Source organism: Marmota flaviventris, chromosome 7 (assembly GCF_047511675.1).
Source record: "Marmota flaviventris isolate mMarFla1 chromosome 7, mMarFla1.hap1, whole genome shotgun sequence".
Lineage (NCBI taxonomy): Eukaryota > Metazoa > Chordata > Mammalia > Rodentia > Sciuridae > Marmota > Marmota flaviventris.
In genome coordinates, this window is record NC_092504.1 from 43372580 (window position 1) to 43395104 (window position 22525).

The 22525-nt window shown below is 37.2% G+C and overlaps 2 protein-coding genes across 3 annotated transcripts in view; one reads left to right on the forward strand and one right to left on the reverse strand.

The window, feature by feature from the left end:
* The window catches only part of Ppat (phosphoribosyl pyrophosphate amidotransferase), a 42791-nt gene extending 30059 nt beyond the window's left edge, over positions 1-12732 (reverse strand). Inside the window, exon 1 of the mRNA XM_027938076.3 lies at positions 12477-12732. Coding sequence (XP_027793877.1) covers positions 12477-12604 — 128 coding nt within the window. The 5' untranslated portion in view covers positions 12605-12732. The remainder of the gene's footprint in view (positions 1-12476) is intronic.
* Positions 1-22525, forward strand: part of Paics (phosphoribosylaminoimidazole carboxylase and phosphoribosylaminoimidazolesuccinocarboxamide synthase) — a 37122-nt gene that overhangs the window by 9002 nt on the left and 5595 nt on the right. Inside the window, exons 4-11 of one of the 2 annotated variants that reach the window (XM_071614308.1) lie at positions 5080-5145; positions 8290-8417; positions 13403-13469; positions 18540-18737; positions 20230-20408; positions 21314-21493; positions 21598-21711; positions 22322-22405. In XM_071614308.1, coding sequence (XP_071470409.1) covers positions 5080-5145; positions 8290-8417; positions 13403-13469; positions 18540-18737; positions 20230-20408; positions 21314-21493; positions 21598-21711; positions 22322-22405 — 1016 coding nt within the window. Of the gene's footprint in view, positions 1-5079; positions 5146-8289; positions 8418-13132; positions 13226-13402; positions 13470-18539; positions 18738-20229; positions 20409-21313; positions 21494-21597; positions 21712-22321; positions 22406-22525 lie in introns of those variants that run through there. The other variant, XM_027938083.2, reaches the window with a different exon arrangement.

A 22525-nucleotide genomic window follows, 5' to 3' on the forward strand; every position in this document is an offset into this window, starting at 1 on the left:
TATATATGAATATATATCTATATTCCTAAACCTAAAATGCTATAACATTATATGAGGTATTATTGCATAATATTCATATTTACAAAATAGATAAATGGAAAGCATGAATTCTTAATGAAAATGTTTTCTAAGGTTGGTGTTTACTTCATAACTTTTATGCACAGATTAAAAAAATACTTCAGATCTCCTAAAAATTATTTTTTGAAATAATTTTAAAAAATCTTCCTGTTAATGATTTTAAGGAGGGCTGGGGTTGTGGCTCAGTGGTGGAGCGCTTGCCTAGCATGTGTGAGGCACTGGGTTCAATTCTCAGCACCACAAGTAAATAAACAAAATAAAGGTCCATTGACAACCAAAAAACAAACAAAAAAACCAAACAACTCAAATGGAGATCAGTAGAAGAAATGGACCAAAGGGTGGGAAGCAGGGAGGGAAGGAGGAAGTGCTGGGGACTGATACTGGCCAAATTATATTGTTATATTGTGTGCAAGTATGAATATGTATCAATAAATCCCACATTATGTAAAACTATAATGCACCAATAAAAATATGTGGAAAATTAAAAATTAAAAAAAACCACCTTGGATATAAACTGAGGTGTTTTTTAATCATTAGGCAGTTACTCTGATCTTCAACCTAAAAATCACAAGAGATCATATTGCTCATATGAGAATAATACTAAACTACCTATTTTCCTTTTGGTTGTGGTGAAACGTATTTTCAAAATTAAAATTTCCACTATCACCATAGTTATCAATAAGATGGTCAGTAGGGGGCGTTGAAGTACCTATTGTTACTGGATCACAAGGTATGCCAAGAATCAGGTGTTCTCCAATTCACTTATTTCAATAGGCCAAAATTGGAAATAATTTTCTTTAAACATAAAATATTTAAACATTTTTGTATTTTTTATGCAATCTGGATAATCTTCAGAGTAAAATTATTACATAAATTAATGTACTTTAGTCTTGTGAAAACCAATATTTCTAAGAAATCTTCACTTTAATACAATAGAGAAATTACAGAAGTGATGGATAAAATTTCAGAAAACCGAAGAATTATAAATGTAAAAAAAGATGGCTCAGATATAGATAAGGTGCTAATTTTAAAAAGAGGCACTTATTAATTAAAGTCATAATTTTAAAAAATCTTCCTGTTAATGATTTTAATAAATTTTTTTTTTTTTTTTTTGTACTGGGGATTGAACTAGACCACTGAGCCACATCCCCAGGTCTATTTTGTATTTTATTTAGGAACAGGGTCTCACTGAGTTGCTTAGGATCTTGCTTTTGCTGAGGTTGGCTTTGAACTCACGATCCTCCAGCCTCAGCCTCCCAAGTCACTGGAATTACAGGAATGCGCCAACACGACTGGAGATTTTAATAAACTTTTAAGAACCTTTGGCATAATAAAGAATATATCTAGTCTTGGTCTCACTGTTCCTGGCAGATTTTTTTCAAAGATCTTTATAATTTCCAGTGACAAGAGTCTTTTACATTAATGGTTACTCTATTGGACTCCCAGACAGCTTCAGGATGGAGGCTAGTCCACAGATAGACCATGTGATTAGAGGGTTGGAACTTGGAATCAACCTGCCCTGGGGGGAAGGGTGAGGGCCTGAAGACTGAGTTCACTCTGCAACCAATTATTTAATCAATTGTGCCAATAAAAACTGGCTTGAGTTTTCGGGTTGGTAACAGCTCCTGATTCTACTTGAAGGATGTGGAGGCTCAGTATACTGCCATTCATGTTTCTGAAGTTCCTTTGTAACTTCTCAAAGATGTACTGAATCAGCCTCTACACTAGGCCTCCTTCATTTTACCTCCCTATTCTATTCTCAAACCCCTACTACTATGCTTTTTTGAGTAAATTACATACAATCGAATCCACCCTATTAAAGTAATAATTTTTGTTTTAAGTGTATTCAGAGTCATGACTACTAAATTTCTGATGAGCCCCAAAAGAAACCCATATCCACTAGAAGACATTTAAGTGCTCAACCATTCCTCTACAGCCCCTGGCAACCACTAATCTACTTTCTGTCTCTATGGATTTGCCTTGTCCGGGAAATTCATATAAATGATGTTAGTCAGCTTTGCATCATTGTGACAAAAATACCCAACAAGAACAACTTAGAGGAGTAGTTTATTTTGGCTTATGGTTTCAGAGGTTTAGTCCATGGTGGGCTGACTCCATTGCTCTAGCCCCAAGGTGAGAAGAACACCATGATGGCCAGTAAGCAGATAAAGAAGTACCTGCAGGGAAGATGAACCCTTCCAGGGCACCCCCTCCACCCCCAATAACCCACCTGCCTAGAGTTACCACCCAATTAGTCCACTCAAACTAGGATGAACTGATCAGGTTATAGCTCTCATAATCCAATCACTTCACCACTGAATATTCCTGCATTAACAGGAGCTTTGGGGGGTTACATCATATGCAAAATATAACAAATGACCTATTGTGTCTGGCTTTTTGAATTTACTATGTTTCCAAGTCTCATCCATGCAGTAGCATGCATCAGTATTTCATTCCTTTCCATGGCTGAATAATAATATTCTACTTTATGGACATATATATTTTTCATTCATTAATTGATGGACTTTTGGGTTCTTTCCACATTTTGGCTATTATGATACTGTTATGTAGTACAAGTGCTTTTTTCTCCACTGTGGTAAAATACACATAAAACTACCAGTTTTCCACCCACAAGTGTACAGTTTAGTAGACTGAGTACATTCACATCATCATGCAAATATCTCCACTCTTCATCACCAGAACTTTCTCATCATCTCAAACAGAATTTTCTGTATCCATTAAAGAAAAACTATCATTCCCACTTTCCCTACCTTGTGGAAACCATTATTCTACTTTCTGGTTTTTTTTTTTTTTTTTTTTGGTACAAGGGATTAAACCATACCCACAGCCCTTTTTTATACTTCACTTAGAAATAGGGTCTCACGGAGTTGCTTGGGGCCTTGCTAAGTTGCTGAGACTGGCTTTGAACTCAGAATCCTCCTGCCTCAGCCTGCTGTGCCACTGGTATTACAGGCGTGTGCCACCATATCCGGCCTTTTTATTTTAATATTTCATACTCTAGGTACCTCATATGTAGAATTATATAATTAATGTTTTTATCTGGTTTATTTCACTTAGTACAGTGTCTTCAAGATTAATCCAAGTTGTAACATAAATAAGAATTTCCTTCTTTTAAGGCTAAATGCTATTCCATTATATGGACGTACCATTTTGCTTATCCATTCATTCATCCAGTACACCGGAAGTATGTTTACTGGGCTAAGCACCATCAGTTCCTTTAAAATATTATGCCCTATCTAGTTGTCTTGATTGGCCTAGTTGAACTCTTCTGGAATGTCAACATAAAAATGTCTAAAACCACTAAATCTTCACCTGAACTTCAATGAGAGATATTCTTAGCTACAATGAGGATCAAATGAGAACAGATACAAAAGTTCTTTATCAAGCACTAAAACATCAATGAAAGACGTCACCAAATTGGGTCTGCAAGTGTTACTGTACTCCCAAGTACAACAGACTGCTCTGTGAAGTTTAAAATACAAAATATTTGCAAGATTTTTGAAGGAGGTATTTCCCACATCTGAACTTTGATTTAAGAGAACAAATGCTCAGGGGTAGGAAAGATGGTGGAATGAGATGGACATCATCACTCTAGGTACATGTGTGACTACACATACGGTGTACAACAATAGAAATATAAAGTTGTGCTGCAATTGTGTACAATGAATCAAAATGCATTCTGTCATATATATTTCTAATTAAGAAATATTTCTAATTAAGAAAAATAAGAAAAAAAAGAGAAAGAGAGAGCGAGCCAGAGAAAGCAAATGCTCTTGGCCTCAAGGCTATAATTTTTTTTTTTTTTTTATACCGGGATCTGAACTCAGGAGCACTCCACCATTGAGCCACATCCCCAGACCCAGCTTCTTGAGCTGTAGGGATTACTGTACCATCATACTCCCCCATCCTACTTCTTACTAAATTGACCCTTACATTGAAACTATTATTGTAATTCTTGGTATTTTATGGCAATCCAGGTGTTTCAAATGAATGATACTCAAATACAAGAATTATCTATAAGTCTGGATAAAGACAAATCATGTTGGTTCACATGAAATCAATCACATTCCTTTAAAATATGCTAAAAGTCATTTATAGTTCATAAGAGTGAGTGACACAGAGGCTGGGAAACACTGATCTAAAAGTGGGTCAGAACATTCATGGTATGCAAACAAACAAACAAAAACAAATGTTTGAAGGCAACAGAAGAAACAAAGAAATATTTGAGGAAATTGCCAGAAGACTAATGCAGTGTGGAATAGATACAGACTGAAAATAGTGTCCTGGCAAATATACAGATTTTAAATAGGAGTACAGTGCCAGGAGAAATGGCACATGCCTATAACCCCAGTAACTTGGGAGGCTAAGGCAGGAGGCTAGCAAGTTCAAGGCCAACCTGGGCAACTTAGCAAGATCTTTCTCAAAATAAAATAAAAAGGGATGTAAAAGGGGTGGTGGGAGGCAACAGCCTGGGGATGTAGGTCAGTGATGGTGCTCCTGGGTTCAATCCCCAGTACAGCAACAAAAAGAGAAAATGTAGAGTTTTACAAAAGAAAAATGGCAACTCTCAAAGACAAATGAGATTTTTAATGAAGAAGCTGACTGCATTCTAAGAAGACCAATTCTTGGAATTGCCAGATGAAAATATGGTAACCTAAGAATTAACTTTAAAACAAAAAAAAAAATCTTTAAACTTTCCTATTTGCATTTTAACTTAGCAAGGGAAAAAAAAACTCTAAAAATAAAATCCTAATACTATCATATGTTCAAATAACCATAAAATTATTAGAAAACACATATCTGATTTGAGTTTCAAGTTTTTTCTAAACCTTGTACCAAAATATTCCTAATTTTTCAACTCTTTTGTCCAATTGCTTAAATGTTCTTACTTTGGTATATTTGAATACTTTAAAACTAACGTAGATCAAAAATTATCATGTAATGGTTCTTTTCCTGTGTTTTTTTTTAATTTGTTTTAAGAATTATTTGAAGGTCAGACCAAAAGCCAAGGAACTTTGAGCATCAAGAGAAAAGCACACAAAGATGGTAAGAGCCTGAGAAATGACAAGTTTTTCTACATTGTGAAAAACTTTGGTTGCTTTTTCCTGATAACAAAAGATATTTAGTCCTGACCTTGATAAGTTAGACAAAATATATTGCTTATGAACTGTGAGAGCACAGAATGCTGAGAAATGATTTTTTCCATAGGTCATTAAGATTAAAAATAAATGGAAACTTGCCCAGAGTTAAATAACTATACAATAATCTTGAGTCTTTAAATTATTCTTTATAGTGACTATTGTCAGATATGGTTCTTTAAAGGAGAAAAAAGTGTCCACAAATTAATAAGCTTTAAATTTTCATTTACCCCAAAGGTAGGTAATAATGGGTATAATGTTTTAGTACATCTGAAAATAAGCCAAACTCTGAAGTCAACTGAATGTGCGCTGATTCCACACTGATCCATCAGATATCAGAAAAGGCAGTATAACTGTAGTACACCATTTTAAAGAAAACTGCTATATGGTTTGCCCTCGGTATCTCCAGGGAGACTGATTCCAGGGCCCCCACAAATGGTTACCAAAATATGCAGATGCTCAAGTCCCTTATATAAAAAGGATAGTATTTGCATCTAAACTACACACATCTCTGGTATACTTTAAATCATCTCTAGATTACTTATAACGCCCAATTCAATGCAAATTGTATGTAAACAACTGTTACACTATATTGTTTTGGGAATAATGACAAGAAAAAAAAAGGAGGTATATGTTCAGAACAGATGCAATTTTTAAAAGATATTTCCAATCTTCAGCTAATTGAATCCATGGATGCAGAAGTCATGGATACAGATGGCTGAATGTGTCAAGAATACACAGCCTGAGGATCAGAAAAAAACCTCCATTCTAGTCTCTCTCTGACCACTCAACACAACAGATCTGGATCTCTAGGATAATAGAGTTTTAGTGTTTTGTAGGTTCATTTTTTATTTGAGCAAATACAATAATTGAAGAATCAAACACATTTTTACGTTGTGAATGCACCCATGTAATCATTACCCAAATAAAAACAGAGGACCCTAAAAGCCTCCCAGTCATTAACTCCTCCACATCCCCAGGAAAGGAAGATTATCACTATTCTGACTTCTGTCTCTATGGATTGGTTCAGGATTCATACCGTATGTACTCATTTTTTATTATCAACTTTTAAATGGCAAATTTCTTTCATCCAACATTATTTATAAGAGCTATAAATTTACTTGTAATAAAGGTTCTTTTTTTATTACAAGTAAATTTATAGAACATTCCATTGTAGGAATGTACATCCGACCACTTTTTAAAAATCCATTCCACTGTTGGGACATGCCAGTTGTTTCAAATTGGGGCCATTATGAATAATAATAAAAAAAATGCATGCTTTTCTGTTGAGTACATACCCAGGAGTGGGGTACAAATCATAGGGCATGCACATTACATATATTAACACATTTAGTCTCTACCACAACAAATATATTGATTTACCATGAGGAAAGAGAAGTCTACAGAAGCCTGTACTCTTGAACCAATGGGCTACACTGCCTCTTTTGTGAGGGCAGGAACCACATCTGCCTGTGTAATACAGTGTTCCCAGTTGTCTACCATAGTGCCTTGTATGTACACAGTAGGAGCTCAAAAGATAATATTGAGTAGAGTCATGTGTTGTATAACATTTTATCAATGATGGATGACATATACCATAGCGATCCCAGAAGACTGTGATGAACCTAAGCACACCTATCACCTAGAGGTTATGCTATAAGCATGATAATGTCATAAAGCAAAGCATCACTCAAGTGTTTGTGATAAGGTTAAGGCTGGTATAAACAAGTCTGCACTGGCAGTTCTATGAAGCATTACATAGACAATTACATACAGTACACAATAATGGATAATAAGCAACCATGATACTTATATACTATACTTTATTTTTATATATTACTTTATACTTATTATACTTATTATACTATACTTTATTAAGAGTGTACTCTTACTTATAAAAAATTTTACTTTAAAACAGTTTTCTATGTTATGCTACCCATAGCCTCATACATTTCACATTTCCCAAGTCTCCTGACTGCATCTTCAAGAGGCCACACTTGAGTTGACATGTACCACATAGGTTTGTGTAAGTATATGCTAGGTTGTGAACTATAACAAAATAGCTTCATGACACACTTCTCAGACTACAAGAGTTAAAAAGATGCATGACTATATTAGAGAACAACAGGAACTCTGCCTCCCTGACTTTCCTCCTCTTATAAACTTTTTCATCTCAAATTAGCTAAAAATTTCATTTCTCCATTTCTGGATATAAATGCAAGTCAGATTAATTGCCCCACCTTTGCTACCTCTTCATGCCTACCAGTGGAAATGCTAGGGAAAAGGGAAATTGCTAACGGTTTAACTGCATAAAAGCACCATTCTGAACCAACTGAATTTCATCATGGACTTTTTCTAACTTAGTAGATGAGAAAACAGACGCAGAAATCATGAGACTTGCCCAAGATTAACCATGTTACTGGTAAACCTGAAACAGGTTCTATGTTATGGCTCTTTGCAATCTTGACCAGTGACAAAGCAGTGTCCTGTGGGACTCTGGAGATGGGGAAGAAGCATAAATTCTGCTTCAGACTAATGCAAAAAACAAAGTTCTAAAATAAAATAGTTATAAATAGAAGAAAAAACATTTATGATCTTAAATAGAGAATCACTTTATTAAATTCTTTGAAAAATCAAAGACAGGGCATATATCCCGGTACTGTTGTAAGCATGTTACATATATTAGCGTAAGATCACTTAGCCCCTACCACCTGTTTTGCCTATAATTAGCAAGGACAGTTTTAAAATAAGTCACTTCTTCACATCAAAAATCACTTGACTTGGATACAGAATATAAATAATAGGGTACAAAAGTAAAACCCTATAGGATATTATATACTTGGTTATTTTCACTAAAAGATAAAAATCAAAATAAGGGAATATATCTCCAGCCTTAATTGGCATCCAAAAGCAAGTTGTCTGACATCCTCCTCCTGTGTTCTCTAACACACTAAATGAAGACAACTGGGAACCAATTCCATAGAGATTTATCTGAGTGCATCTTTTTCATGAGTACCTTTCTAGTGATAATGTTATATACTCTTCTTTGCAGAACCAGTATCTACATCTCTTAAGAAAACTGCTCCTGGGATTAGTACAAACCAGTTTCTTCAAAGCATAATAACAGAACCAAAATATTCTACAGAATGTTTCTTCAGACAGGAAACTCAACTTTATCAGGTAAATTTCATAATTTTTTAGAAGAGTATGAAAATGTTTACCAGTTGCTGAATTCAATTCTAAACCTAGGGACTTGATAATTGACTGAAGGAAAGGGCATGCTCATTTCTTAGCTAACCAAGTTCACGTTCATTAGTTAGTTTTCTGTTGCTTTAACAAAATATCTGAAGCTAAGTACTATATAAATAAAAGAAGTTCATTTATCTCGTAGTTTGGGAGGTTGAAAGTCCAAGAAAGTTCATCCTCCTGAGAGCAAGAGATTATATGATGAGAGAGAATACCAAAGAGTAATTCAGGGGATAGGCTCATTTGTGTGTGTGTTTGTGTGTGTGGTACCAGGGAATCAAACCCAGGGCCTCATGCATGCTAGGCAAGCACTCTACTACTGAGCCATATCCCCAGCCCCAGGCTTACTTTTTAGTAACAATCCACTCTGGAAAGAACTCACTCTGTGAGACCAGGATTAATCCACTCCCAGGACAATGCCCCCATAACCTAACCACCTTCCTCTAGGTTCCATCTTAAAGGTTCCACTATTTTATAACTGCCACAAAGAGGACCACGCTTCCAAAACATGAATCCCTGGGGAATAAATCACATCTAAACCATAGCATTAAAGAAAGGATAACCAGCTGGTTAATGGGATAATTCATTTAATGGAATCTTCAGATATGTCCAGGCCGTTCTGTTCTCCATAAAATGTGACTGTAGTTTAAAGATGAAAATGTTTCATCTACAAGGCAGGTCTGGTTTGTTCAGAAGCCTGCAAACTGATGTTTTCAGTACCAAAACAACATTTGGTGATTACATAAATCTGATATGAACACATCTGCACATACCCACATGCAACTTACAGCTAAGAGGACAATTAGTTAACATTTTTAACATTCTCCTTGACAGAAAAGCAGAGCTATGAAATAAAGCTGCAAATAGCCAGAAGTACTACTAAAAACAAGTAATCCTGGGCAAACCCATCTGAATTGTATGTCCAATTCATGATTGTTTAGTAAAGTAACTGATGCTCTACTTGTTTTTATATGAAGCAGCTCTGGAGTCTGAGAGCCTCCAGAGGAGGATTGCAAGTTCAAAGCCAGCCTCAGCAAAAGTGATGCACTAAGCAACTCAGTGAGACCATGTCTCTAAATAAAATACAAAAAAGGCTGGGGATGTAGCTAAGTGGTTGAGTGCCCCTGAGTATAATCCCCAGTACCAAGAAAAAAAAAAAAAAGATTCCATGTGTTAAGGAAATAATGTATAAAAGATATAAATTACTTCATCCAAAAGGGAAAAAACCAAACCCAACCAATTGTCAACGTACAGTATATACAACCAATTCCACTGTATATTAAGCTATGACACAGATCTAGGATTTTAGGTTTAATACCATACAAATATATTAGTTCTTGGGGTTGGGGGTGCACAGGTAAGTGAGAGTGCGTGCTTAGCAGGTGTGAGACCCCAGTTCAACCCCCAGTATCCTCCATTGCAAAATTTCTTTATTTTTGTCTGATCCTTGCCTATTGTTTTAGAGCAACAATTATTATATCTTCTAGACATAAGAAAGTTTCATTGATTTTCCAATTAAAATTGGATCTCCTAAAGTCTGAACCAACCCCACTCTTGGTATTTACAAAAGAAAAACCTAACCATTTTCCATTACATTAGTTCCTCATAAACTACTGAGTTTCTTGCCACTGTTGTTGAAAAGAAACTAAAAAAACCACAAGATCAATTTTCGGCACTACAGTCTCCTAATGAAGTCTTATTTAGTCAAAGGACCAGCTTAATAGAATTCTTTTTTTTTTTTTTTTTTTGGTACTGGGGATTGAACTGAGGAGCACTCAACCACTAAGCCATATCCCCAGCCCTAATTTGTATTTTTTAATTTAGAAACGGGGTCTCACTGAGTTGCTTAGCACATCACTTTTGCTGAGGCTGGCTTTGAACATGATCCTCCTGTCTCATTCTCCAGAGCTGCTGGGATTACAGGGGTGTGCCGCCACGCCTGGACCACTTATTTATTTATTTATTTTAAAATTTTATTAGAGCTTTATAGTTATTACATAGAAGTTGGGTTCATCCCAACAAACTTATATGTGCATGGAATTTGATTTCAATTCATGATCTCTCTCCTGGAATCCATTTAATACTGCTATACTACCACATAATTCTATCTTTATTGCTCTTATTTTGTATTATCTAATAGCATAATTCTTTCACAAAAAAGCAATGATAGTACAAAAAAGCAACTGTAGTAAACAAGTACATGTAACTAGGACTCGAATTGTACTCAATTTTAAAACAGTGGGTTGACCCCCAACAGCACAAAAACAAATTACCCCTTTTCTTTCTGGCACATTTTTAAAGAGGAGGCAAAAACGGGGATGGAAAGAACTTTCTGAGCCATTTTGGCCGAAAAGTAAGCATAGTTAAGAAAAAACAAATTAAGATCAGTTCATCTATTTCCCATAGATCACTAGATAACTGTAAGATCACCAGATCCATTGCCACCCGCCTAGGAATGTATTTAAAATAACTTCTAAGACTGTGATAAACCAATGTTCCTCAGAGCCATGTAATCAGATTTTAATTTCTCCTTGGATTATATATCTAATTCAACAAAATTTTTTTCTTTCTTTTTTGCACACGCACGGGGGTGGGGTGGTGGATGGTATTAGGGATCCAGCCAGGAGCACTTAACCACTGAGCAACATCCCCAGTCCTTTCTATGCTTATTTTGAGAAAGGGCCTCAATAAGTTGCTTAGGGTGTCAATAAATTGCTGAGGCTGGGTTTGAACTCCTGATCCTCTTGCCTCAGCCTCCAGAGTCACTGGGGGATGCCCTGAAACAAATTTCATTTTAAATGGGAAATCATTATGGTCAACTCACAATTACCCAAGATTAGAGTTATTCATATTAAAAAGATTCTTTTTGATTCATCCCAAATTCTGAGAGCTACTAAATAAACAAATTGTACACAAAATGTCAAACTCAAATTCAAGTATTTGGGACTCCAAAAAAAGCAAAAAGACTACTTATAATTTTATTTGGTGAGGGAAAGCTAATCATTTGGAATGCATTTATACATGCCGCACCCATATTGCTGATAAGGGTTACAGCCCAGTTCCTTAACTGTTCTAGAAGTTGTCGCTACTATGTTGCCTTATGAAAACTGCAGTGATAATGTCAAGCCTAAATCTGCATTTCTTACTCCAACCAAATCATATAATTTCCCATTACGTATATTAGGTCAGGTAGTAAGAATGGAAGCAAAGGTGTATTTATTTATACCTCGAAGTGATCTCCCAATTTTTCCAAATCAGTGTGTATCTTGGCATACAAATACTACTCTTTTTTAAAGAAGAGTTGATTTCTGCCATCTTACTACCAACGTTTTCATTCAATATTTAAAAGTGTATCAATGAATCGATTTCCTGAGATTGGTATATTTCCTGCTAATTCATATGAACTCTACGACCGTTGTTCCTTTTGAACACCAACTAGTTGTTTCCCTGGGTCTGGACTCTAAGATTCTAGTTCCTATAGCTGTAACTAGTTTCAAACTCACAATCTGCCCAATAACTCTGGCCTTGCAAACAAAAGCTTGTGCTGGTTGGAAGTCCGGCGCGAAAATCTGAAAGTGTTGTAGGACCTGGACTAGTCGCCACTCCACACATGCCTATAACAAGTGTAGCTCCTGGGTCAGAACTTGCACGCACTTGGGCATGAGCCCCGACCTGGCTAGTCCAAGCAAACCCGAGCCTTACAAACTAGCCAGACTCAGCAGATGTGCACAGACCCAGGGGGAGGGGAGGGTCCCTAAAGGGCAATAGGGCCTGGAAAGGTGGCCAGGACAGGCTAAAGTCCCTGGAGGCAGGGTACTCCCCTCCCCCACAACCTGTTGGATGCCACTGGCAGGTACTGGTCCAGGAGTGCTCTGTCCTTCTAGTTCTTGGGAGCTCAACGGAGCGCCAATCCTGAACGCGGGAAGCGGCTCACAGAGATGTAAAAGCACTTGTCTCGCCACCCCCACTCCTACCCCTCACCCAGTTGCTCACCGGTGTTGCAGCCCCACGAGTCCTAGAGTGATCACATGCGGCACATCTAGCTGCGTGGGCCATTCTCCAGAAGCTATGCACCCGAACACGCCGCATTCCTCGCGAATCCCCAATTCCTCCAGCTCCATGTCGCTGCCGAAAGCACGTGGAGGAGCTCGCGGCCGCAGCCGAGGTACTAGGACCAAACAGCTGCCTGTACGGCCCTAGAGCCTCAGAGGCTGGCGCTACAGACAGCCGCTTCCTTCCCCGCGGGTAGACCTAGGCTACTGCGGCGGCGCGTGCTTAGTGGGCGTGACCATCTCATCACCACCAGGCCCCGTCCCCCATGGCCACCAATGAGGGAGAGCGGGAGAAGAGGTTCCGCGGCCGAGGGGAGGAGTCGCGGATTTCATGGGGGTGGAGCCAGTCTTCCTCTGGCTATGTACCAGAACCTATTTTATCTGCACTTGGCTATCTCCGTTATTTTCCAGCATCCACATCGGGAATGATGAAAGTAACGGGGTTGGAGTCATTTCTCTCTGAGAACATGTAAACTTTACATGTCCTTTTCCCTGCTTTCCCCCATCACGACTTGGTACGCTCCAACCTATGAACCGCTCCCTCTGGCAAGAAGGGGGCCCCAGTCTACGAGCTCTGCAGCGTGGGGAGGGGCCGCCAGTGCGCGCCACTTTTCTCCTCTATAGGAACAGTGTACCGGGAGGCTTGGAGGCGGGGTGCCGTCGCTGCGCCTGCGCGGCAGGAAACCTCTCGTAAGCGCTCTGGGAGTCGAAGCTTCTCCCCAGTTGTAGAGACCCTCCGATTTGGGTCTGTGTAGGCGAACTCGATTTGAGCGGCGCGCGGCTACGCTGCCCCTCCAGGGGGCGTGTCTATGGGCGGAACTTCCTTCCCCGGCCCTGCGAATCTCTCTTGCCGCTCTTCTTTTCCAGATTTCAGCCGCTTTTCCTAGCGTGGTCGCTGCTTCCAGTCCGTTCAGAATAATGACGACAGCTGAAAGTGAGTAACAGGAGACCTATTTCCCTTACTCAACGATCTCCCCGCCTTCTGGCGGTGGTGCGGGCTCCGCGGCCGGATTCCAGTGAGCTCTTTGCATTGCTCGGCCTTCCTGCAGCCGTGCACGTAGGCCCGTGAGTGAGCGCACACGTGGCCCAGGCGCCGGGACCTTCTTTGGACTTGAAGCACCCCGGGCCTCTCCGAACTCTCCTAAATTCATAAAACTGCTTCTCTGATGGAGGAAGAGGAGCAAAGTAGAGTAAGAGGGTGCCTAGGACGAGAAATAGTCAAAGATTGCCTTGAAAAGGTCATCAATAGATGTTGCAAAACAAGCACGTGAAAATTTAGCGTAGACTCTTCAAACCAAAGGCTTGCCTTTCCTGATTGGTTAATCCCCTTCTTTTCGTAAGGTTAATAATTTAACCTGAAAAATTTGTTTAAGTTTTGAGTGGTTTGATAGTATTATTCAAAAAAGTATTCTTTGATGCCTTGATAGCTTTAGAAATTTCCAAAGCCCATAGGCGAAAAAGTTTTCCTTACTTCACTTTGCGTTTGTCAAAATTTGCAGTTACATAATTATTTTGTCCCTGAGTGATTTGATCCACACACACCGGTTTAGAAGTTTATACTGAAGCAAATTGCATTCCACTGACATGTTAATTTTTCTCAAACTTGCCTTTACAGTTTCTAAAAGGTCCTTCTCGGGCTGGGGATGTGGCTCAAGTGGTAGCATGCTCGCCTGGCATGCGTGCGGCCCGGGTTCGATCCTCAGCACCACAAACAAAGATGTTGTGTCCGCCAAAAAGCTAAAAAAATAATAATAATAATAAATATTAAAAATAAAATAAAAATAAAAGGTCCTCCTTAAAAATGTTTATAGTTGGTATCCCTAGAGCCGTTAAATACAGTTGGTACTGGGGGAAATTGACCAAATATACTGTTCTATTGTGTGCATGTATGCATATGTAACAAGGAATCCAGTTATTGTATATAATTATAATGCACCAACAAGAAGAAGAAAAGGGAAAAAAAAACTAGTCAGAAGTTCTTTTCATCCAAACTTATATATTGAGGTCTTTTCTACTGAAGTCCTTTGATTTTGTTCCATTGTGAATCTATGTTCCATTCAGGTTACCTCTCCAAATTTTATTTCTTGTTAAACACATTTTGCTCACACTTTTTCATAGAGCAGTGTTAGCTAATAAAAATATGAAAACCAAGTGTGATTTATTTACTCTCTCCCTCTTTTTTTTTTTTTTTTTTTTTTTTTTTACTATGGGCTTCGAACCCAAGGGGCTTATCCACTGGGCCACATCCCCAGCCCCTTATATATTTTATTTGGAGACAGGGTCTGGCTGAGTTCCTTAGCGACTCCGAACTTGGATTCCTCCTGTCTCAGCCTCTAGAGCTTCTGGGATTACAGGCGCTATGCCCAGCCTTATAAATTTGTTTTCTAGTAGCCATATTGAGAAATGTTGCCTTTTTTCATATTGAATATGGAGCATATTCACAGCCACATTGACTAGTGGCTACCTATTGGACAGCACAGTCCTAGAATATTCTTAATTCTCATCTTATTAGTCTATGCTTTGCAAATCTTAAATTTCAATTCTGTGAACCTTTCTCAGTTCTCATCAGTCTCTTCTGAATTCATCTGTGAATTTCTGGTAAGTCATTTTCACACTCATAGTGTTGCCAAAAGCTCTGTCCTTTTCCCTGATGCCAATCCAATGATGAGGACACAAATTTTGAGAAAAAGGAAAAAGGGTTTATTGCTTTGCTAGCAAAGGAGAAACACCCGGGACTCCTGTCCCAAAGGCTGTGATTCTGACCATCAGCAGGAACAGGAGGGCTTTTAAAGAGGTGACTCAAAGGTTACATTCCCTGTGTTACCTGTCAGAGTTGTGATTCACTTGTTAATTTGGGAGATAGTAATTTCTGAGATCTTCTTGTACCTATCCCTAAAGTCTGATTACTTAACAATCCTATGGTGGGTGTGTACTCAAGGACAAATAACTCTGTGATGGAGAAGATTAGGGAGGGGCAAGATTAGAGAGGATCTGGGAGTGAAAGAAACTTGTGCATTTTAAAAATAAGTTGCAGTGGCAGAGCAGCAAGGGCTGTATTCAAAGCCTAAAGTTAACATTTATCCTATAGTTAATCTTGCCACATTCTTGACTCTTGCCTCTCATTTATCCTCCCTACTGAATCAGTTGTTCCTCAGTTTTTTAAATATCTTCAGTCTTTGCCCATTGCTCTTTCCGTAGACCAGGACATTACTTGTCTGTATTGCTGCAGTACCATCCTAAACTGGATTCAAATACAGATCTATCCTTGTACTTCAGTGCTTAAAAGCCTAGTTGTTCTTAGGATATCTAAATTGAATAAACATGGTTTAAAAAGCTTAAAGTATGAGTAGCAAAATGTCTCATCTGTGAGTCTAGTATCAGGCCTAGGAGAGAAATTGTCAAAAGGTTTATGAGAGTCATAAAAATTAAGAAAGTTGGGGTTCTAGGAAGGGAATGGAGAAATGAGTTTTGAATAGCAAGCTAGAGCTCTACCCTGAAGGGCTTTTTAAACCTTGTTAACATGTCTGGATATTACATTAGGAAGGCAGAAATTATTCCTCTGAATTAGGTGCCCCTGAATTGCCATCAGTGTCTATCAAGAATAAAATTTAGCTTGGCTGAGAACAAAGAAAAAATGTTTCTTGGAGCTAATTAGGATTGCAATCTGCAGCCAGAAACACAAATTTCAATAGCCTTGAATTGGATTTTGAGTTTTTTTTCAAAGTAGCACAAGAAGGTTTATAATTACATTACTTGTTAATCCAGAATTATGATTGGTACTGCCAAATAAATTGCCTCATAAGAAAAGAATTGGGTACAGCCTTAGTCTTTGGGTAGGCAGTGGGTTCATTCTATAGAAGGTCAACAGAGGTTATCAATGTTTCAGGAAACTGCTGTTTGGCCTACTTCAAAGGTCAGCTTACTTGGTGGGGGCATGTGTGCAATGTGCTTGACTGATGGGCTTCCATGTTGATGTGCCTCAAACCCAATCCAACAGTGGTCTCCAGGGTCCATGTTAAGTGCCCTAAACGGTGCCCTAAAAGAAAATTTTTATTTTCTTTCTTGACAGTATTTTGTTCAGTCATTACCCCTACTAGTTGGTGATGCAGCCCCATTCCAACTCTTCTACCTTATTTGCTGCTGTTCTTTTTTATTCCTTAGCTACTTCCCCATGCCCCTCTCCCCCGGCAGTGTATATACAATTAGAGCTCCAGGGCTTCAGCCATTCTGAAGTTCCATGCACTCCTTTATCACCTTTTGATTCTTACCACAACTAATTATACCTTACTTTCTTTTGGCTAAATCTTAATCAATTTTCAGATCTCAAGCCTAATTTTCACTTTATTCTAGACTTCTTTGATTTCTAGACTAGTTTAGTTGGCACAGCTATGAACATGTGATCCTATAGTCTGTATTTATTACATTATACTTATTATGATATTTAATATCAGGTTTGCTCAGACTTGGTTAGGTCCCTTGAGAGCAGGTTCTAGGTCTCATTTTCTGATACATCTACAGTACCTATCCATAGATACACTCGGAAAATGCTAAAACTTGGGCTAGAGTTCGGAGACCATGAGGATTGATTTCTCCTTCTTTGGAAATTTTAAGTCCTTAAATGTCTATTATCTTAGATCTTCATCTAAAAAATGTATATTTATTTATTTTTTGGGGGGTACCGGGGATTGGACTCAAGGGGCACTTGACCACTGAGCCACATCCCCAGCCCTATTTTGTATATTATTTAGAGACAGGGTCTCACTGAGTTGGTTAGCTCCTTGCTTAGTGCAAAGAAGGCAGAGGTGGCACAAGCCTGTAATCCCAGAAGCTCAGGAGGCTGAAGCAGGAGATTTGCAAGGCAAGTTCAAAGCCTCAACATTTTAGCTAGGCCCTAAGCAACTCCTTGAGAACCTGTCTCTAAATAAAATAACAAAAAGGGCTGGGGATGTTGCTCAGTGGTTAATTGCCCCTGAGTTCATTCTTCAGTACTAAAAAAGAAAGAAGGATGCTTACAGATGAGCTAACTTAAAAGCAAATGAAGGAGCCTCTTGCATATTAACTTGAAATCAAGAAACCTACTGGCTGAACTTAAATATTTTGCCTGCCATGGAAAGCAAAAGTCAAGAAAAATACAGCATTTTTTCCCCCTGCAAGCTAATTTAAATAATGTATTCTGTGTATAAAAAGTACTAGTTATATTAATTTAAAGTAGCTTAATTTTAATTCTGTTTCAGTTTACCTGTGAGAGGCATAGATTGCTAGTGGATAGAATATAGGATTTGGTATCAGGAAACCTAGAATTTTGTCTAGCTCTGCATATCCTAACATGGGTGACTTTTTTGTCACAGTTTCTAATCTCTATAATTGTTTAAATAATTAGATTTCTTCATAAAATTATGTGATTGTAACAGGGATTCACTTGACACTTTGATATATCCCTTGTAGCTTTGAAACTTACACTTTTTTTTTTCTTAATCTTCTTTTCCTTAAGCTTCTCTCTGATTTTGTTTTCCCTAAACTTCTTCCTGATCTCTCCTGCCTAATCTAATTTTCTCGGAATCACTTTTAAAAGCCCCCTGTTCCTGGAATGGGCAAGATCACAGCCTTTGTTTCTCTTTTGCTAGCAAAGCAATAAACCTTTTTTCTTTTTCTCAAAACCGTGTCCTCGTTATTGGATTGGCATTGGAGACAAAGACCAGCTTTTGGTTACATGATGATACATGACAAAATAACTTGAGTATAAAATTCGATGCTCTGGGGCTCAATGGTAGAGCCCTTGCTTGACATGTGTGAGGCACTGGGTTTGATCCTTAGCACCACATAAAAATAAATAATGTATTGTGTCCATCTACAACTTAAAAAAAAAAAAAGATTCTATGCAGATGTCTTAATTTTTAATAAGGTTCTTCCTTAGTTCACTGATTGGTCATTCTAGATGTTTTAATATTGAATATTCAGGAAATTTCTCACTAAAATCTGATAGAGTCCTTTTCTGTGTTTACAGTATTGAACATTGGTAAGAAACTCTATGAGGGTAAAACAAAAGAAGTGTATGAATTGTTAGATAGTCCAGGAAAAGTTCTTCTGCAGTCCAAGGACCAGATTACAGCAGGAAATGCAGCCCGAAAGAATCATCTGGAAGGAAAAGCTGCAATCTCCAATAAAATTACCAGTTGTATTTTTCAGTTGTTACAAGAAGCAGGTAAGTGCCTCCCCTTCTCTTTCTGTCTTTCCCTCTCTCCTTTCTCCTTTCTCTCTTTTTTATTTCTTTCTTATTTTGATTATTTTCATGGGGAAATGACATTATTTAGGTCTACAACATGATACTTATCAGCTTGAGTTTTTAGTTTTTACAAGAAGGAGGTAAATTGCAATTGCAATTACTTCATCCAAAAGGGAAAAAACCAAACCCAACCAATTGTCAATTTATATATATATATATATATATATATATATATATATATATATATATATATATATATATATATATCACATTGATCTCTATTGGGGAGATGGCATTGTTTGAATTAACAACCTATTGTTTGGGGGTGACTACTTTACACCTTGACATTTTGCTACAGTCTTTGTCAAGTACACTGTCCCTCTGCAATTTCTTTCTGCTAGGCCATCTTCAGTCTTAACTGTGAAAGAAGACCACCTTTGTATTAGCAGCTCTAATTAATGAACTGTTCCTCCCTGAAATTTTATAGATTGTTCTTTTCTCTGCCTGTTGAAAACAATACAGAATTTCAAATCCCTCTTCCATTTATTTTAAAGTCCAAAAGTATTTGAAGATAGCAACTACCTTTTTACCCTGTCATTTCCCAAGAAAGGGAATTGGACTTAATCAAAGATCTCTAGAGTTCCCTACTACTTAAAAATTGAAGGAAAACTATTTATGATAGAAAAATTAAAAGACTAAATTAACATCCAGATGTCATAGAGACAATTTGGAGGGAAGGAAGGGGAATAGAATAATTTTTTTCTTCAGTGATTCAGTCAGCTACTGGTTGATCTGTAGTGTTTGAAATCTCTGCTATTAAAAGATTTGGGCTTTTTCCCTATAGTGTAAGAGGCCTCATTTCCTTGGATCACTCAATCTTTGAAGCCTTGGATTCCATATCTATAACCATAGAGCTTTGTTCTTTGTTTCCTGCAGTTCTAATCTTATAATTTAGTATCTTTCCTTCCTTATGCAAAATATTCCTAGTTACTCTTTCATTTCTTTTATCTTCCAGTAAGCACTAATCTTTTCTAAAACCACATTTGGGGTTTAATACATTTGTTTTCAGTCAGGACAGATGTACCTGCCTTCCACAAATTCACAGAGTAGTTAACCATAAATTCATTGTGTCATTACATTCCTGGAGCAGTTTGTCCTCTTCCAAAATATCCTGTTTTACATTTTAAGTTAATGTGGGGGAAAAAATGTTAGTTGCAAACCTGAATTGTTATCTGTATCTAAATACCTCTTTGCATTGAAAATGAGTATATTGCTATAACTTTAAAGGACCATCCATAGTTCCTAAGTTATAGGGTTTTTATTTCAAGGCTTCCTTAATTGCTGGAATGAATGAGAACATGCACTGGAGAGTGCATCAAACTAAATTTAGTTTCCTTTTGTAATGCAGATAAATGTCTGATCTACCTTATTAAATAAAATTTCAGTGCTTTTTTTTTTAATCAATATGTAGGTATCAAAACTGCTTTCACCAGAAAATGTGGAGAAACAGCTTTCATTGCGCCCCAGTGTGAAATGATTCCAATTGAATGGGTTTGTAGAAGAATAGCAACTGGTTCTTTTCTCAAAAGAAATCCTGGTGTCAAGGAAGGATATAAGTTTTACCCACCAAAAGTGGAGATGTTTTTCAAGGTAATTATTTTATGCTTCTGTGTCTTACTATAAGGTAGCAGCAAAGTTAAAATTATAAACTCAAAAGATTTTGAAGTTTTTGATATTGGGAATGTTGTAGATATTTATGCCAATAAAGTACACTTTCATTAACAATGACAAATCAGGTTTTTAAAAGAAAATGTACTTACCTTAGACCAAGTTGACTAAGAAAGGGAACAAACTTAAAAATTTAACACTAATTGGGAAGAAATATAACATTTAATTCAAAATTTACAGTTAAAATCTTTCTGTATTCTAATATAGGAAAACATATTGAGCAAAACTATATAAGAATATAGGAATCAATGGTTATAATTTTTTATAGGCTTTGTTTGAACCACTTTACCCCTCCTATCTTGTTAAGCATAGATATTAAAATTGTAAATTATGTTTAAATTTGTTTATTGAGAGAAGACAAATTTCTTTCAACTACTTTAAGACCTAGAAAAAGTTACTTACCTAAATATCTTGAATTTTAAAGTAGCTATTAAAAGCAAATAAATTAGCTGGGGTGCTATGGCGCATGCCTGTAATCCCAGCAGCTCAGGAGGCTGAAGCAGGAGGATCGTGAGTTCAAAGCCAGTCTCAGCAAAAGCGAGGTACTAAGCAACTCAGTGAAACCCTGTCTGTAAACAGAGTACAAATAGGGCTGGGCATGTGGCTCTGTGGTCTAGTGCCAGTGTGTTCTACTCCAGTTACCCACTCCCCCCACCAAAAAAAAAAGCAAATGAATTAAAAATAATTACTTTGAACTAAAGGATATTTTAAACAAATTTTTTTTTTAGAGAAAACGAATATTCCTGAGGAATTTATGCTCAAGGAGAAGTACTTTTTTCTGAAAAGTTCAAAAAAATTGTAATTATAGTACTATACTTTATTCCTAGGATGATGCCAATAATGATCCACAGTGGTCTGAGGAACAGCTAATTGCTGCAAAACTTTGCTTTGCTGGAGTTACTATAGGCCAAACTGAAGTGGACATCATGAATCATGCTACACAAGCTATTTTTGAAATACTGGAGAAATCCTGGTTGCCCCAGAACTGTACATTGGTTGATATGAAGGTACTAGAAAACAGAAATTTACAAGTAAAGGTTATTATAACTGAGAAGTGTCTTTAGTAATATCATTTTTTAAAACGTGTTCTTTGGCAATATGCCATTTCTAGATTGAATTTGGTGTTGACATAATCACCAAAGAAATTGTTCTTGCTGATGTTATTGATAATGATTCCTGGAGACTCTGGCCATCAGGGGATCGAAGCCAGCAGAAAGACAAACAGGTAAGTAATGCTGTGAATTTTTATCCTTTGAAAGATCAGATTGGGACAGGAAAAACAAAGGAAAGATAAGGTGTGTATCCTTATGAATCTTGATTTGTTAATTTCCATTTACTTTTAAAGATAAGTATCTCCTATATCTTGGACATTAGTAATAAACTTATAAAGCAGATTTCTTGTTTATCATCTTCATTGACTCTCCAAAAACTAACAGAGTAAGTATTGTCCTTGTTTGGCTAGTTGAAAACTAAGACTCTAAGGGGATAGTATCTTCACAAGTACAAGAATAACTGGCAGATCTGGGACTCTACACCAAGTCTTCTGGTCTTAATCAAGCTCCATTCTGTTTTTTCCTAATAAAAATTAGGTTGAGATCCTCTATATGCTTAATACACAGGAATTCTCAAGGCTGTTAATTGTAGATGCTAGTGTAGAAAGCACTTAACCTTAAAGGAAAATAAAACTTTTACTTCGCTATTGAACTTTCTCTAATTTAGGAATGAATTTCTATATTGAGATACGTTTTCAGATATATCTCATTTAAAAAGTTATCATACTCCCTACTCAAAACTCATAAACCGGATCATTTCTAACTTCCTATCTTATTTTCTAGTCTTACCGTGACCTCAAAGAAGTAACTCCTGAAGGGCTCCAAATGGTAAAGAAAAACTTTGAGTGGGTTGCAGAGAGAGTAGAGGTAATTTTCTGTAGTAAACCTGTACTGTTACGTGTTTTTCTTCTAAGAAAACCTTGTTTCAAAATAAAATGTGAAAGATATAGTGTTTTTCTCTTCTTCAGTGACTTTGAAAGAGAGGAA